General features: G+C 43.8%; 1 protein-coding gene across 2 annotated transcripts in view; it reads left to right on the top strand.

The window, feature by feature from the left end:
* The window catches only part of PRKCB (protein kinase C beta), a 226648-nt gene that overhangs the window by 105336 nt on the left and 102983 nt on the right, over positions 1-18329 (top strand). For both annotated transcript variants that reach the window (XM_088448218.1, XM_088448217.1), the window contains exon 3: positions 1121-1203. In XM_088448218.1, the coding sequence (XP_088304344.1) occupies positions 1121-1203 (83 nt within the window). The remainder of the gene's footprint in view (positions 1-1120; positions 1204-18329) is intronic.

Raw genomic sequence — 18329 nt, 5'->3', positions numbered from 1 at the left:
TAGGACTGTGTTCTCTGTTGTTGTGCAGCCGCTTTAAAAAGGTGGTGCGTTTACGCGTTTCACTTTAGTCTCCCTATCTTGTTAGCGGAGAGGCAATGATACTCTCTGTTATAATTTTATTTATATAGTGCTCTTCTCCAATAGGACTCAAGGCGCTTTGGAGATACCATGAACATCATTCAGATTTAATTTGGCATAAAATACAGAAACCATGAGTCTAATATAAAGGTTAGGCAGCCATTTCCGTTCCAAGGATTATTTCTACTACCCACGAAGGATCCAGGTGAAGCAGCCATTTTAGGCACACTACAAAGGGATCACACGATTAGGAAACGCATGGAAGAATTGGCACGTTATGGGGGGTAAATACAAATACTAGGCAGGACCCTTGCAAAATCACCAGGACCATACATTGCTCATCCTACACAAGAGAGTACCAAGTGAGGCAGCCATCTTAGGTGCACTACATAGGTTACAATGTGTGAGATGAGCAATACATACAAAAATAAGACCTACAAGGGTAACCTGAAAAAAGACTTAACAGGATACCCACCTTATAATTTGATCTGTGTTGCTCATCCTGCCTTTGAAAGTACCAGGCAAAGCAGCCACCTAGATCGCACTACATGGGGTACAGTGGGCAGGATGAGCAATTTGTAGACGTGTACTATGCAGTGGATAGAGATACTGGATAAGTAGGATTGGGAAGAAGGTGGACAGGTGAGGGGTGGTAGAATACAGGGGTTTATAATCAGCAACATGGAGAGACCCAAAAAGCAGTCAGTGTATTGCAGATAGAAGTACATGTTCAAATGAATTAATATGATTGGTGCCATATTGCAAAATGTGAGGACAGAATGCATTAGTAATAATAAGCCAATTTTGAGCAGCAATATGTAAAATTACCAGGTGTGGGCAGATGCTGTGTGAAACCCGTAACATTCTCTCGCCATCTTATTTTAATTTTGTAATAGAAATGAAGACAATATACATTTTTTTTTCAACAAGTGATTCCTGGATCTAACTGACTGACTAACTTGTTCTTATTTTAATGATTTAGTATTTTTATATTTGTAAAATAACCAGTTGACCTGATCCTTTCTTTCTCTCTTATTTCTAGTTTGCTGTTTTGTCGTTCACAAACGCTGTCATGAGTTTGTCACGTTCTCCTGCCCTGGTGCTGACAAGGGTCCCGCATCTGATGTGAGTATTGGACCATCACAGGAAATTATTACTACACGTGTGTGGCGTGGTGCTGCTGCAAATGTCAGCTGGTTGTCCGAGCCCCCCAATCACATGACCTCAGGGTCCCACGATCCACGCAAGCAGAATTTGTTTTCCATCTCCTCTATTAACCTTTCTAGCAAAATGATCTCGATATCTGCATACTAATGCAATCCTAATAGGAATCCACTTGCCTTGCTTGTTAAAGAGGGATTTAGCATAGATTCATTAGTTTTTGTATGCTGATGATATTCACGTCGTGGCGGGTTTGATAAATTGAGCTTTTTGCCCTTTGATAATTGTTACATAATTGAAAAAGGCTTCAGTCTCATGTTTCTTCAGAAAAAGAACGTTGAAGCTTTTCTCCTAAAATCAGAATTTATTGTATGATTAATCTATGTATTGATCAAATGTGTTTTGTTTTTTTTATATTTTGTGAAACATGAAATGTAACCAGCATAAACCAAACAGCTGCTGGTTATTGTAAAAACCTGAAGTAAGAGATGATGATTAGATAAATAAATTAGTAATAGTTAGCCCATTATGTGAACCCTGAGATGTCCTTAAAAACAAAGCAAATAAAATAAATTACAGCGTTTCAGGAACAGATCTCTCATCTGTATGTTGGTCCTAAACAAATTTCCAGAGCCCAGTTGTTACGTAGCCTAAAATGTTCCTGCCAGAAGAGGATATAGCATCTGCCTACAAAATATCTGCATATTCAATTTCTATATTTAGACTCAAAATAGCATAACCACATCCTTGTAATGTGTATTGAAGGATGTATTAAATGGAGTCTTTTGGTAATAAAAAGAAAAGATAAAATGTTGCAATTTGTTGATGGTCCCATGAATTAAGCTGAAACGTGGAAATAATACATTACAAAAATTCCAATGTATCCTACTTTTGCCCCTACAGAATCTCTCCAAGGTGGTGGGTGACCAGTAGTGCCTGTCCCACCATTTCATAGTCAGCCAAATGATAGAGGCATTAGGTAGTGTCGCATGCCATAAGGGCCTGACTTTTTTTTTTTTTGCCACTGTGCCCGCGCAATGATGGTCTAGTAGTGGCTGTCGCAGAGAGTATTTATTCACTGTCCAGTGGCGGTCGCAGAGAGTATTTATTCACTGTCCAGTGGCGGTCGCAGAGAGTATTTATTCGCAGAGTGAGTGACCGGTATTTAGTGCTTGTAGGAGGTAACGGGGGTGGTTAGGAGAGTGCAGTTTTCTGGGCGTGCTCTGGTGAGCCTTTGGGATTCGTTCACAGCTGGAGAGGCACTGGCGTCTTAGGAGAGCCCCTCTATCTGATACAGCATAGGCTTACTCAGAAGTTCACTGTGCAACTGATATTTCCGCTGTTATAAGTAAGGGTGGATGTCAGTTGCCGGAGGTGGGACGTCTCAGTGCACAAGACATCGGCTAAGTCATTAGCATATTTACGCAAGTCCGCTGCATACGGAATCGCAGTCGCAGCGGCATTTGGGTCCCTCTGAATCAGGCACTAAGCATGGTAGCGGATTACTCACAGGCTTGAGGGGGGAGGAGGGAGCAGTAAAACATTTTTCACCAGTACTTGCTGGAGCAGTGTGTAGAGCAGTATACAGCAGCATAATGTAGTGACCATGAGCTGTACTGTACCCGTCAGCAGTGCAGTCTACTGTTGGGAGAACTTCGGCAGTAACGACATGTCACATAAATCTGCAAATGCTGGTTCATATAATAGAAATAGGTCAAGGTCTCTTTGAATACTATGAGACAGCAGTATGTATAGGAAGTGGAAATTTATGGCGTGGATTTATTGGTCTGTGCCATTCTTAGTTTTATCACTTCCATAGCACTGTACAGAGAATAGGTCTAATTTGCATTATCCTAGTGTCCACATTTATCACTGATTAACCTACCAGTATGTGTTTTGCATGTGAGATGAAAGTTGAGCACCTGGAGGAATTCTGCACAAACAACCTTACCATGGATCCACCATAGACCGGTCAGATCAGCCGTAAGCACGGCATTCTTATACGCCATGGCCGTAGTGTAGTTTGTCCAAATACATGATCTAGATATATATAGACTGTGATTAGGGTTAGGGATACTCGCCTTGCATGGTCGACATGCTGACTGTCCACATTTGCAATGTCGACCTTTCGTACACTTCGACATTCTGAAATGTCAACACCCCAAACGTCTACATTTTGAACCACACCCATTGGCACAGGAGAGGTTGATGAGTTGCTACAGAAAGAGTTACACAAATGGCAGATCTTTGTAAATGGGGGTTATTGCACTTGGGCTGATGTAATAACTTTGCTGTATTCCTTAAAATTTGTAAGCGGCAGAGAAAACGGAGATGGAAAAGTCACTGGTTAGATCACATTTTGGATAAGGGGCACACAGGAGAGCTCTATAGGATAGACCGGCAACTTCATTAACTACTTGTTTTTGGCAACAAGGTCCTCAAAACTTGTCGCAAATTTTTATATATTTATTTTTTAATTCAAATAAGCTAAAAACTAATTTTTAAAAAGGTGTCTAAATATTTTATTGGAAAAAAATATGTCTAGGGGATGTCTCTTACCCACCGATGTCTATAGGCCCCCATTGTAACATTACTTCCCACCTCTCAGTGGCAATAGATCCCCAGTAGCATTATCCCCCAAACCCAATAGCATAACCACAAGTGTCTATAGGGCACCATTGCAACATTAATTCCCATCAACAACCCATAGGACTAAATGCCACTGTTCTATATCCCGACACCAGAAGACCAGCAAGAGACAGAAGATAGGCCTCGAAATAAAGACGCCTATCTTCATCCCGACGCCGGAGTGCCGAAAGACGCCGGACTGATTGAGGCGAGTCCGGCCATCCCTAGCACTTAGCCGGGGGGAAGGGGATGGGTTAGGCTTAGGCTCCCCCTGGGGAGAGTTAGGGTTAGGCCAGGGGAAGGAGGGGTTAGGGTTAGGCGCCACTGGGGGGAGGTTAGGGTTAGGCACCCCCCGGGAGAGTTAGGTTTAGGGTGCGAGGGAGGGGGGGTTAGGTTTAGATATCCCCGGGGAGGACTTAGGGTTAGGCACCGCCCAGGTAATTTAGGGTTAGGCAGCCCTAAGGGAGGGTTAGTTGACTTACCTGCCACTGTCAGGATTTCCTCCGGTCGGGCTGACACGGTCGGGATTTGAATCCGCGGCTAAACAGTCGCCGGCATTTCAATCCCATTCTGTGTCACTGTATAAGTATTTTACACCACCCCTGGCAGCCTCTCCCGCAAGCCAAAATATCTTTATAGGTCATTGGTCTCCTTAGTGCTAACAAATCTCCACCCCAGTGGCATTACATACCCTTCCTATTGCACTTATCCTTCTCCCCCGTTTTGCGGAGCGTCTATTAGGGCCTGATGGTATACAAAGGTCGGTATAGGTTCGATAATGTGCACCCCAAATTAAGTTAAAAAAAATCTGCTCTTGCGACAGTACTTCGGGGTGAACTTCCCAATCTCAGACACTTGGGAGCAATGCTGGCATTCTGGGGTGCAAACTCTGCAGTGAAATCCGCAGTCACAGACCACTATACTCGCTTCCAATGAGCAGGAGGAAATCCGTTTTGTGCAGAATAGATTTATTTTTTTAAATCCATGGGACGGGTGTTGATGAATGGAAATATTAAATAAAAAAGTTAATACGCCTAAGTTTTATTACTTTGGGAATAGGCAGTCTGGAGGTGGCCTAATTAATTTGTATAAATATATCTGAGGTCAGTCAGTACAAGGATTTGTCTAATTAACTTTTTCCTACCACTGTCCATATATAGGTTTCCATATGGGCATGGGCAGGGTACTCGGTGCATATGATGTGGAATTCCATTAGTGGTGATAGTAAATTCACTTAACAAACTTTAACAATTTAATCTGGGGGAGGAAAGGGGGCGCGCTGGCTGAAAATAAGAAACCCTTATCGGACGATGAGGACGTATTAGCCGCAACACTAATGTGAAAGGGGTGGTTGTATCGATATTTATGGCTTTATGCATTATTGATTTCCCGTAGTCAAGAGGTTCCCAAACTCTCCGCCATTACAATCCAGGTTTTAAGGACATCCATGCTTGAACACAGGTAACTTCATTAGTAGCTCAGACAATTTGATTTAACCATCTGGGCTCAAGCTTGGATATCCTTAAAGCCTGTACTGTTATGGCGGAGTGAGGTCAAACTATGAGGAGTCAGGATTGATACGCTTCTAGCGCTTCATACATATTTTTTATGGACGCAATTTATGCCTTATGTTTTTGACATAAATTGCTTTCCATTCTGTGTGTGAATCCATGTAATTATGTTCATGTGAGTATATCTAAATCAAAAGTTCCCAAACATGGTCTTCAAGGCTCCCCAGCAGTTCAGGTTTTAGAGATATCCATGGTTGAGCACAGGTGACTTACAGTGGTGCTTGAAAGTTTGTGAACCCTTCAGAATTTTCTATTTCTCTTTCATCCACTAGGGGACACTGGAGGTTGCTTACGCTGGGGTATAGAGGCGTGGATAACTGGAGCTGGCACTTTAAATAATTTAGAATTGTGAAGCTCCTCCCCCTCTATGCCCCATCAGCCCTCCAGTTTAGAAATGTGCCTACGGAGCTGGTCACAATCTGCTGTGCTCCAGCAAATACATTTATTTTATTTTTATTTAGGTTTATTTATTTCTACATCTTTTACACTATATTAGGTACCCTTCGCCACCTCTCTAAAGGTAGGGTCCGGGTACCTGGCGCCCTGTTTATTAGAAAAACAGGAAGGAGTGCACAGTGCTTACACTAAAAGCACTGACAGCTCCTTATCGCCACAGCACAACTCCAACAAGAAGAAGTGTGCTGCAGCTGTGAGAGCCTCCGGGGAGTGCAGTGAGTATTGCTGCGCATTCCCCGCTCCACCCCAAAACCCCCCCCCACGCGACACCCGGCACACATCCCGGCGTGTACATAGCGCTGCTTCATATGTTCCTCCAGTCCCTGCTCGCGGCTAATGGAGAGTGACAGAGGCATAGCGGGGCTGTCAGTAGGCTCCTCCGTTAGACGGGGGCAGCCATTTTCTATAGCAGGCTTGATGAAGGGGGGTGGAGCCATAACAGCGCGGGCTCTCTCACTCCACACTAGCGGCACAGAGCTGTTACAAACAGCATGTCTGCCATGTGTTGTGCTAACTGCCGGTATTCTCTCCCTCCTGAGGCAGAGTGCAGCTGCTAGGCTACAAAACATTTGCTGTAGTGTGCAACAATACAAGGAGCATATCCCAATAGCTCAATGGGCTAATGCTCCATAACACAGTGTAGATGTCCTGGGTTCAGATCCCAGTGAAGTATCTTATAACCGATTCTCCTGACTACATCCCTGGTACAGAAATCACTGGGGTGTAAGTGCAGGGAATCAAATCTGTGGGAAGGGAGTGGGGTGTACCTCCTCCTCTGTGTCCCAAACTTCTGTTTTCAGTTCTGTCTCAGTTCTGATTCTTTTATATGTACAGTATACTGTGACATTGATATACACTCAAAAGGGACAAACAGAACAAAGTCTTTAAAGATGTTTGTCTGTTTGAAGTGTAATACCAAACAAGCCGCATGACACTGGCTCCACGCTATGTAATGCTTGTATAGCAATGATTTCATCTATGGCTATTATTGACTCATCTGCCCCCCATGGGCCGCTGACATGATAGGAATTATGACAGACTTGACGTCAGAGTAAAAGTCTCTAGACACCCTGGTACATGTTATGGGTGCAGCGGTATCTGCACCCTCCACTTCCTACTAATGCGTACTCTAACAACTGTTCTCCAGTGGAACAGTCGGACTAAGTATTCCTCACAACGGAGGATACCGTAGAGTTGAACTGTACCTCTCAAGAGTTAGTCTGCCTCTCCCGGGAAGAGGAGTCTCTAATTTTGGCGGTCAGAAATATCCTTAATTACCTGCGGATATTATTCCTGCATCCCAGGAGTGTGAAATATTCAAAGAGCTCGGTTGTTTTTCCATTCTCAAAATCAGCAGCAGCTCTCAGTGGTTTGGAAACAGCCGGATATGAGGTTCCAAATTCCATCAATGGAGAAGTAGGAAACATCTCCTCCCAGTAGATGCGTCTGTCTCCCTTTTCTCTAAGAAACGACACTTCCAGTACCGGGAGCTACTATACTAAAAGACCTTCGGATCGTAAGATGTATAGTTGGACCTACCCTTGTTACTGCCTGGGTTAACAAGATAAAAGATAAAGCACAAGTCGGCCTCTGTCATTCTCGTGGCTCCTTACTGGCCTTTGAGAAATTGGTTCTAGGACCTTCGCTCCCTATTGGTAGACGGCCCGTGACCCCTTCCTCTGCGCCTGGATTTTCTTCAACAGGGTCTTTTCGTCCACCCCATCTTAGCGCAACTGCGTTAACGTTAACGAGGTGGTTCTTGAAACAGATATGTTAAGACGCAGGGGCATCCCAGACTTGGTTATTCCCACCATGCAACGCGACAGGAAGCCTGTTTCGGCTGCGCATTATCATAGCATATGGTTTTCTTATATCTCTAGGTGTTCCAGTCGGGGTCTTCCGTCTAGGACTTTTACGCTGTCCCGGTTTTTGTTTTCTCTTCAGACGGGACTGGATTCTGGCCTTCACCTTAGAACATAAGGGTGCAGGTTTCTGCCCTTCCCAATTTCTTTCAACAGAATTGTCCCTCATTCCTGAGGTGCAGACGTTCCTTCAGGGGGTCTTGCGTGTACAGCCTCTTTTTTTTTTTTTTTTGTACCTCCGATTGTTCCCTGGGACTTAAACTTAGTGCTTCTGTTTCTTCAGTCGCCCATGTTTGAACCTTTGGAAGAGGTTGATATTAAGTACTTGTCTTGGAAGACGGTCATCCTCCTAGCTCTAGAGTTTCTGTACTAGGTGCTTTGTCATAAAAGCCACCTTACTTTGTGTTTCATGCTGTTTGAGCGGAACTCAGGGCGGTAGCCATCTTCCTTCCCAAGGTCGTGTCTGTTTTCCATATCAATCAGCCTATTGCGGAACCGTCATTGGTGGAGGACTCTTCCACCTAGGAGGTGGTTAGGGCTCTCCGCATCCATGTTGCCAGGACAGCGTCCCTCCGCAAGTCGGAGTCTGTTTTTTGTCCTCCATGATGCCTTTTCGGAGGGGTTGGCCAGCGTCTAAGCAGACTCTGGCACATTCGATCAGGTTGCCTATTCATCACACTTATGTTAGTGCTGACCATAGGCCTCTTTCGTCCTTTTCGGCTCATTCCACATGTTCTGTGGGTGCGTCATGGGCGGCCGGTAAGGGCGCCTCTATGTCATATTTGTGCCGTTCGGCTTTCGGGTAACACGTTTGTAAAATTTTACAAATTTGTTATGTTGCTGCTTCGGCATCACGTTTTGGCCGCCTTGTTCTGCAGGTTCCGCAGAGCGCTCCCGCCCGTGGAGGAAAACTTTGGGATGTCCCCAGCGTAAGCAACCTCCAGTGTCCCCTAGTGGATGAAAGAGAAAATGGGATTTTGGTACCTACCGGTAAATCCTTTTCTCTGATTCCACAGGGGACACTGGACGCCCACCTCTGCGCTCTTAGCCTGCCTGTTCGGATTGTTCCGTATGATTTGGTTATTGTGTGTTCTTCACTCCTTTTTACTCCGCTTGTTCTCCATCTCCTCTCGGTCTTCATTTTCTAAACGGGAGGGCTGATGGGGCATAGAGGGGGAGGAGCTTCACAATTCTAAATTATTTAAAGTGCCAGCTCCAGTTATCCACGCCTCTATACCCCAGCGTAAGCAACCTCCAGTGTCCCCTGTGGAATCAGAGAAAAGGATTTACCGGTAGGTACCAAAATCCCATTATTTCTGCTGAAATTTGGCCTAAAACTACCTCCCAATTTTCACACAAGTCCTAAAAATAGATATAGAGAACCAAATCAAATAAATGAAACAAAAAAAATTAGACATGCTCATTTTTTTTATTGAAGAAAATGTTCAAATATCACATATCTGTAAGTGGCAAAAGTATGTGACCCTTTAGACTTAGCAGATATATTGATGGTGAAATTAGTCATGTATTTTCAATCTATGGGATGACAATCAGGAGTGAGTGGACAACCTGTCTTTTTAAAAGAACAGGGATCTATCAAAGTCTGATGGTCACAACAAACAAAGAAGATTTCTGAGGCCCTCGGAAGAAGAGTTGTTGATGCTCATCAGGCTGGAGAAGGTTACATAACCATCTCTAAAGGGTTTGGACACCACCAATCAACAGTCAGACAGATTATGTACAAATGGAGGAAATTCCAGAACATTATTACCCTACCCAGGAGTGGACGACCAACAAACATCACTCCAAGAGGAAGTCGTGTGATAGGTCACAAAGAAACACAAGGTAACCTCTAAGCAACTGAAGGCCTTTCTCACATTAGCTAATGTTCATGAGTCCATCAGGAGGATAACAATGGTGTGCATGGCAGGATTGCCACTGCTCTCCAAAAGGAACGTTGCTGCCCAGCTGCAGTTTACTAAAGATCAACTGTACAAGCCAGAAGAATATTGGAACAATGTTTTGAGGACAGATGAGTCCAAAATAGAGCTTTTTTATTTAAATGAGAAGCGTTATGTTTGGAGAAAGGTGAACACTGTATTCCAGCATAAAAACCTTATACCATCTGTGAAACACGGTGGTGGTGGTGGTGGTGGTATCATGGTTTGGGCCTGTTTTGCTACATCTGATCCATGATGACTTGTCATTATTGATAAGACAATGAATTCTGAATTATACTAGAATATTCTAAAGGAAAATGTCAGGACATCTGTCCATAGCTGCATCTCAAGAGAACGTGGGTCATGCAGCAAGAAAACAACCCAAAGCATACAAGTCATTCCACCACAGAATGGTTAAAGAATAATAAATGTAAAGTTTTGGAATGGCCAAGTCAAAGTCCTGACCTTAATCCAATCGAAATGCTGTGGAAGGACCTGAAACTAGCAGTTCATGGGAGGAAACCCACCAACATAACAAAGTTGAAGTTGTATTGTACGGAGGAATGTGGTAAAATTCCTCCAAGCCAATGTTCAGGACTAATCAACAATTACCGGAAAGGTTTAGAAGCAGTTATTGCTGCACAAGGGGGTCACACCAGATACTGAAAGCAAAGGTTCACATACTTTTGCAACTTACAGATATGTGATGTTAGATCATTTTCCTCAATAAAAACATTGAGCATGTCTAATTTTTTTGTCTCAATTGTTTGATTTGGTTCTCTTTATCTACTTTTAGGACTTGTGTGAAAATCTGAGGTAGTTTTAGGCCAAATTTCAGCAGAAATGTAGAACATTCTGAAGGGTTCACAAACTTTCAAGCGCCACTGTAATTAATAGCTCAGTCAATTTGATTTAACCACCTGTGCTCAACCATGGATATCTCTAAAACCTGAACTGTTGAGGTGCCTTGAGGAACGCGTTTGGGAATCTCTGATCTATATGTTACAGGGCCAGACAGGAAATAGCTGCACAGTCATGCTGCGAAATGCCCATTCCACCATATCTCTAATGTACTCTATTGCAGTCCTTAATACCCCCAACAGATCATGTTTTCAGGATTGCTGATTGCTGTCTGTGGACACAGGTGTTATAAATGACGGTAAATAGATTAACTCAAATAAATCCTGAAAACAGGATATGTTGGTGGTAATTGGGGATTGGAGTTGATTGCTCTATTGCACAGGTTCTCAAACTCGGTCCTCAGGACCCCAAACAGTGCATGTTTTCCATGTCTCCTCACAGAATCACAAGTGAAATAATTAGCTCCACCTGTGGCTCTTTTAAAATATGTCAGTGAGTAATGAATACACCTGTGCACGTGCTGGGTGACTTGCAAAACGTTAACTGTGTGGGGTCCTGAGGACCAAGTTTGAGAACCACTGCTCTATTGGACTGAGAGCTGGTAACTGTGGAGGCCATTAGAGCACCTTGATCTCTTTGTCATGTATGCACCACCAGCTTGATATGACTTGTGCTTTATGACCTGGCGTTCTTTCCTGCTGGTAGTAGATGGGCTATGATGGTCAGTGACAAAACTCAGAAAGGTGTTTTTAGCGATACTCAATATGTGGGGCCTAATGTATGCCAAAGAAAACCTCCCCTACCACCATAGGCTTGAATCCAGGCAGCATGGATCCATGTTTACACCAAATTCAGACCCTACCATCTGCATGTAGCAGCAGAAATTATGACATGTTTCCCCAATCTTCTGTCAAGCTATAGTGAGCGCAGGGTCACCAACACTGGTTTCCTATTCTTACTTGAGAGGAGTAGAACCCGGTGTGGTCTTCTGCTGCTGTGTCCAATACAAGGTTTTGACATGCTGTATGTTCAGAGATGCTCTTCTGCATACCACCGGTGTAATGCATGGTTATTTGAGTTACTGTCAGCTTGAACCAGTCTGACTATTTTCCTCTGACCTATCATTAACAAGGTGTTCTCTCCCATAGAACCGCTGCGCATTCGATGTTTTTGTCTGTTTTCCGGCATTTTGGGAGCAAATGGCCGATTGCCGTTTGCTTCCATACATTTCCAGATGTTTGTTCCGACTAGTCTAAGGTACTCAAACCGCATTATCTGGCACAAACCATTGTTCCACAATCAGTCGCAGTCCACGTTTCTTCCCCTGTCTGCATGCTTTTATGCATTGTTGCCACATGATTGGCTGACGAATGAGCAGGTGTACCTAATAAATTGGACACTGAATGTATGTAATTATATGGGACTGTTCAGGTAAGTGAATCCTAGGTATGTCCGGGCCAGCCAGGTTATATGGATATATGTAATTATGTGTAGTCTTGTCCTGTGTTGTAAAGGTTTTTGTATTTGTCATTCAAGTTTTCCTGTTCAGTTGCCTGAGTTGGTGTCTTTGTGAAATGTGGCGTAGAGACAGCTGTTTTGGGTTCCATGGTATTGTAGTAAACGGAACATCAGACACACTTTGGTTCTATCTAAATACAGTTGGCGTCTGTTCAGATATTGCCGATGTCTCCTTGGTGTTGGAAGCCATTCGTCTGGGCTGCAGTGTAGCACTTTCTGTTGAATGACTTACTGTGTTTTTAAAGGTTTTTGTTCCTGATACTTTGCTCAGAGGTTCCTAATGTGCTGGATGTTCTTGTGGTGTATTGTTTTATACTTCTTATCTTGTTTTATTGTTTACAAATGTAACTGTGATTGTAGGACAAGTCCGCTCTAGATTTGTATAGTCCAGATCCTATGGGGCATTTTAGTCTGGCGATGGTACAAGTAACTGCGACATTTTGCTGCCACTACTATAGTGATTCCCCACTACTACGTTACAGATCGCAGAAGACCACCACAAATTTACAACACTGCCGTACTTTCTGACTTCTTGTGTGGCCCATCAGGAGGTTTTGGTGGGGGCAGCCCACGTAGTTCATATTGGGGAGTGGTCTATGAGTTGTCTGAGCAATGGGGGGTAGGGACCATGATGGCACAATCCTTTGCAAATTGTGTCCTTGGCTTTCTGAACTGCCCACTACTCCCGAAGTAGGAGAATCTAGTAGGATTGACGTATCTGGGGAGTCTGGGAGAGCTCCCTGAAATTTGAGTCTCCCGGACATTCGTATAAGAGTGTAGGCAGGTATGTTGGAAATTGATTGAGTACTGCAAGTGTTTGTACAAGTACAGTACCCAAGAGATGGCTCTGGTCTCGTCTTTAAGTATCCATGAGTGATATTACTTGATATCTAAAGGGCTTTATAACCTAGAAGAGGTAAAACAAATGTGTAGTGACTTAAATAAAATAGAGTAATAATGTGGAATTTAAAATTTAATGCATCAAATTGTAAAATAATGCACATAGGATACAAATGTCCCAAAGCAGAATAAAGAATGAATTGTGATATAATGTCAACCACAAGAGAGGAGTTATGCCTGGGTCGTAGTTTCAGATGATGTGAAGGTAAGCAAGCGCTACAATCAGACAGTGTGAAGAGCATGTAGAATACCTGGATGTATAAGGTGAGGATTTAGTATCAGGAAGAGGGAGGTTATATCCATACAGTACTTTTTTTTTTTTTTTTTTTTTACAGGCCTCTGGTAAGACCTCATCTCAAGCATTGTGTACAGGTCAGGGGCCCCTATCACCAAAATGACTTGAATGAAAGTGAAAAATAAAATAATCCGAGAACGGCTTCTAACCTAGTTAGTGTCACACAATGTATTTGGAAGGACTGCAAGTACGGAACGTGCTGCTTAAGGCCCCCATACATCAGAGATTGATTGCAGCAATCGTGCAATTTGCAATCGATTGTTTAAAAAAATCTTTCCCTTTTTCAATCGATTGCAGAATTGCCACAATCGATTGAAAAAGGGAAAGATTTTTACACACAATCGATTGCAAATTGCACCATTGATGCAATCAATCTCTGATGTATGGGGGCCTTAAGAGGAGAGAAGGGACTGAGGTGGTTTAAAAGAAACATCCAAATGTAGCCAAGGTATAAGAGGGTTCCTGCAATAAGGAGGCACACTTTGAGTGGAAGAAGGTGGGGGGGTGGGGGGGAGTAAACAGCTCCCAATGGAAGAATGGAAGACATTGCTATGTTAATGTAAAAAGGTGTCTTTATTTGTATCTCCAGTGTGATCGGTCACTTATGATTATTATTACGTTTCTTATATAGCGCAGCATATTCCATTGCCCTTTTGCAGGTCATAATATTCCCACACACTGAAGTTTAATCTCTTTCTTCATATTGCTCAGCAGAAATGGCCACTGGTGGAAAGTGATGTTTCTGCTTGTGAGTCCAAATCCTGTTTTTCCTCTATAACCTTTTATCTGCATCATCCTGTACATAGCGTTACATGTATACAATACATCTACGGTTCACTCTGTAATTTCTTAACTTCTACAACTTCTCTCAGCTGCTGTAGAACAATAACTCCCAGCATGTCCTGTCAGTCCCCATTCGTCAACAGACACAGCATTAGCGGTCACCTACTATTTATTTATATATCTGACATGAGGGATATAGGACCTCATTCAGAGTCGATCGTTGCGGCCGCTCGGTCGTAAGGTAAAGGGGCTGGATATGCAAATGAAGCGCTCGCAAGTTGCGTCGTTAAGATGGGATCGTTAGCTGGACGAGCGAGGTGAGGATGCGGCCGTAAGACTAAAAATACGCCCCCTTCTCGTTCGCATTACATGTCATCTCCGGGCATATAAGGATTAATCGAGACCATCGGGAACCATCGGAGCTGGTCGTAGAGCTTAAGGTAGACCATACCCTCTCTTAAGAACTACGATCAAGGCAGTGTAAAAGCCTCCCATGTCACATGTGCCATGACACTACTTAGTTAATTACGCACTTCCATAAACCGCCGTTTGCATAGTCAGGCACGCCTGCGTTCGGATCTCCACTCCCCCGTTCACAAGCACCTTCCCCTGTTACCACCCACAAACGCCTCATCCTGTCACTCAAACTAACGACCTGGCTGTGTTCAAGGAGAGAGCAATTTCTGATCCTAATAGCTATTTTGCGCACGCGCATTGCGAATTTTTTACGCATGAGCAGTTTAGCGAACATCGGTGGCGTACGACCGAGCGGCCGCAACGACCGACTCTGAATGAGGTCCATAATTCCAGATGACTTTTTAACAAGCATTTAAATACTTTAATTTTTTACCAGACCTTCTCTTAAATTATCCCAACGGAGATGACAGACCCATACAGCCTTTGATGTAATGCTTTCACCTTGTGCTAATTATTACTTTATTAAAGTTATGTTTTGCTTTGCTCCCTCTACTGGCAGACCTCAGACCAGAGAGGCTTGATTAATGTAAAGCCCAGTAACGGTGCAGCTGCTCTCATAATGTAAGTCACAGTCCAGCGCGTGCAATCTGTAGCTCACCTGCCACAGGTTGCTCAAGCCTTTGGCACTTTGATTGTTGCTGAACCCAGGACACACATCTGGCGCAGCGTTGCTCGAGCGCCACTTTAATGTAATAGTGTACGACATTGTCCTGCAGTTTTTTTCCCCGCGTTCTGCTTAGTCATTCGTCGCGTTATGTAGACATTGTTTGCTTTTCCAGTCAAGCAGCATTTAAGCAAGTCTTTAATCTCTTGCATTGTCCTCTTTAATCTCTGCTGCAATGAAGCTGCAAGGTCATTTATTTAATGGAGGACCTGCGGTAGACAGGCTGACACAGGGGACAGCTGAAGATGTAACCTGATCAGTGTTGCGAGGTGAAACGCCACTTGGGTTACGGTGAGCGAGTGAGCGGTGTGTAATTTAAGAGGTAATCACATCGCGTCACATTAGGGTACAGAAATGAAGTGGCGAAGAGGATTTTCTTTAGTAGACCCTATATACATTTGCTGGTAATTACAAGTGCTTTTAAATTAGGTGTGCGTTTTGGTAAATAGAATAATCTGTACACTTTACAATATTAAAGGTACCTCATGGCGTCCATTCAGCATGACTTGACCGTCTCACTATCCGAGGCGCTGAGCACCTGATGTGCTAGCACGGAACCCTATTCTTCTGGAAATCACTGAATGCCTGATTACATAGTGCACCTGTCCTGTAAGCACTTTTTTGTTTTCCGAGCACTTGACACCTTCTTTTGGACACTGAATTTTTATTTATTTTTCAAATAGTTTTAGGCAATAGTATGTTGTCTCACCGGGCTTTAGAAGTTTCATTTTTAATTTACTGTTTGTCAGATTTAGTTTTTCTGTTTTTGTAATATTTAAATTTTCTCTTTTGCGCTTTGGACAAAGGTAGCAGGCAGACCACTATGTACTCCTCTGTTTAAAGGTGCGCACACACTAGACGACTCGTAAGAGATGCAATGTCGTCATTGTTATCCCTTGAACTCCCCTGCACTCCCAGACAAACAATATCTTACATAAACTGTCCAATCTGACAAACGATCTGACCAACGACCTTAATCTTGTTAGCGAGATTGACAAATCTTGCCTGCTGTAGGCAAGATCGGAAGATGCGATGTACGACCAGTGGGGACGCACATCGGCATCGTTACGGTGAGTGGACACTCACGATTTGGACATATTTTGCACGATTTGTCGTTCCTATGTGTTGAAATCGGGAAAATCATGCAAAATATCGTCTAGTGTGTGTACGCACCTTTAGTGTAGTGGTGGGCTTTAGGCTCCCACCTATATGAAGATTTTGGAATCTGCCTCTTTGGGTGAGTGGAAGAGGTCTCTCAGAGAAGGCTCAGTAAAACCCTGTGATGATGATAAATGGACGTCTTTCAGCCATGTGGCGAGGAAAGGCTGGAAGAGTCTTGCCCCCCAAAGGGACCAGAATAAAGAGACGCCATGAGCACTTTGCTTAGTTTTTGGCACTGAAGACGTGGAGCACTAAAAGCATCGCACCAAGGGCTGGGAGTACTCTGCCAGAGCTGCAGCCGCTTACCATGGAAACGCGTTCATTCAACAAGCAGAGGAACAGGGAAACAGACTCTGCTCTGAGCAGTAAAAATAGAAAGTTGCAGAATGGGAGATGGGAAGGTTACGCTCTTCATTACTTAGTAATGTGTTCCATTACCACAAAGTTGTCCCACATTCCAGAGATTATTCATTTGCTACACTGACCATTCTCTCTGCCCATCTGACCTTACTACACTGACCGCCCTCTCTGCCCATCTGACCTAACTACACTGACCGTCCTCTCTACCCATCTGACCTTACTACACTGACCGTCCTCTCTGCCCATCTAACCATACTACACTGGCCGTCCTCTCTGCCCATCTGACCTTACTACACTGACCATGCTCTCTGCCCATCTGACCTTACTACACTGACCATGCTCTCTGCCCATCTGACCTTACTACACTGACCATGCTCTCTGCCCATCTGACCTTACTACACTGACCGTCCTCTCTGCCCATCTAACCATACTACACTGGCCGTCCTCTCTGCCCATCTGACCTTACTACACTGACCGTCCTCTCTGCCCATCTGACCTTACTACACTGGCCGTCCTCTCTACCCATCTGACCTTACTACACTGGCCGTCCTCTCTGCGCATCTGACCTTACTACACTGGCCATCCTCTCTGCCCATGTAACCTTACTTCACTGGTTGTCCTCTCTGCCCATCTGACCTTACTACACTGACCGTCCTTTCTGCCCATCTAACCTTACTACACTGGCCGTCCTCCCTGCCCACCTGATGTTGATTGCTCTGGCCACCTCATCCAAGAGTCCTATATGGTGCATCTGCGGAGAGCCCCATCCCCTCCCTTGTTCAGAGTCAGTAGAACTATTCGGCAGCTGACTGATTTCGTAAAACTGAGTGGTGCAAAACAATCTGGTGCCATTCATACTTAATGTGCTCTGTGAGCTAGCAAGCCTCTTAGAAGAGTTTAAGCAATAAGAAGCTTTGAAGGCTGCAGCACAGTGGAATTTGAAGCTCTGCCTATGAGTCAGTCAGTGGATCCTGATTTTTCCTTATCTGCACCCAATTGCATTAACCCTTCTGCCCCAGAAACAACAGATTTGTCTGTCAGCTGTTTGCAGCTGCAGACGTGTTGTTGTTGTATGTTAAGAATCCTGCAGACTTCATCGTCTGTCCTAGTGAGCCATCCTCTATCTAAAGTTCAGAGATTGGAGATCTCTTTTTTTTTTTTCCATCCGTTATGATGATCTTTAAATGTTTACTGGGTACCCTTTGTGTCTACAAATCTTCACAAAATATATTTTTTGGGACCAAATATTTAATCTGTATCCTGGATATTGGAAGTACCCCTAGATTTGCACATACCAGGCATGTTATCATTCTTGCCCCTGTGTAAGTTAAGTGTTCGATGTCAGCAAGCAATCTATTGGTCGTATAGTGCAATACGGCAGGCGGAATTATCATATAGTTCCATCTGGCAGGGCATGCTGGGTTCTGTAGTTCCAGAACAGACGTAGAGCCGCAGGTTGTCTCTGCCTCTGTATGTGAACGTGCCTGGTTGCTTATATCGGTAAAAGTAATCTAAAAAACAGAAATGTATTTGTGGAGTTATCTACAGTGTACTAGAGCTCAGACTTAACCCTTTATTTTACCCAATTTGAGTTGCTATTTAAACGGCGACGTA

The sequence above is a fragment of the Taudactylus pleione genome, unplaced genomic scaffold, assembly GCF_031769625.1.
Source record: "Taudactylus pleione unplaced genomic scaffold, aTauple2 ptg000451l, whole genome shotgun sequence".
Classification (NCBI taxonomy): Eukaryota; Metazoa; Chordata; class Amphibia; order Anura; family Myobatrachidae; genus Taudactylus; species Taudactylus pleione.
The sequence above is the reverse complement of the archived record's forward strand: the minus strand, read 5'-3'. Positions and strand labels throughout refer to the sequence as shown.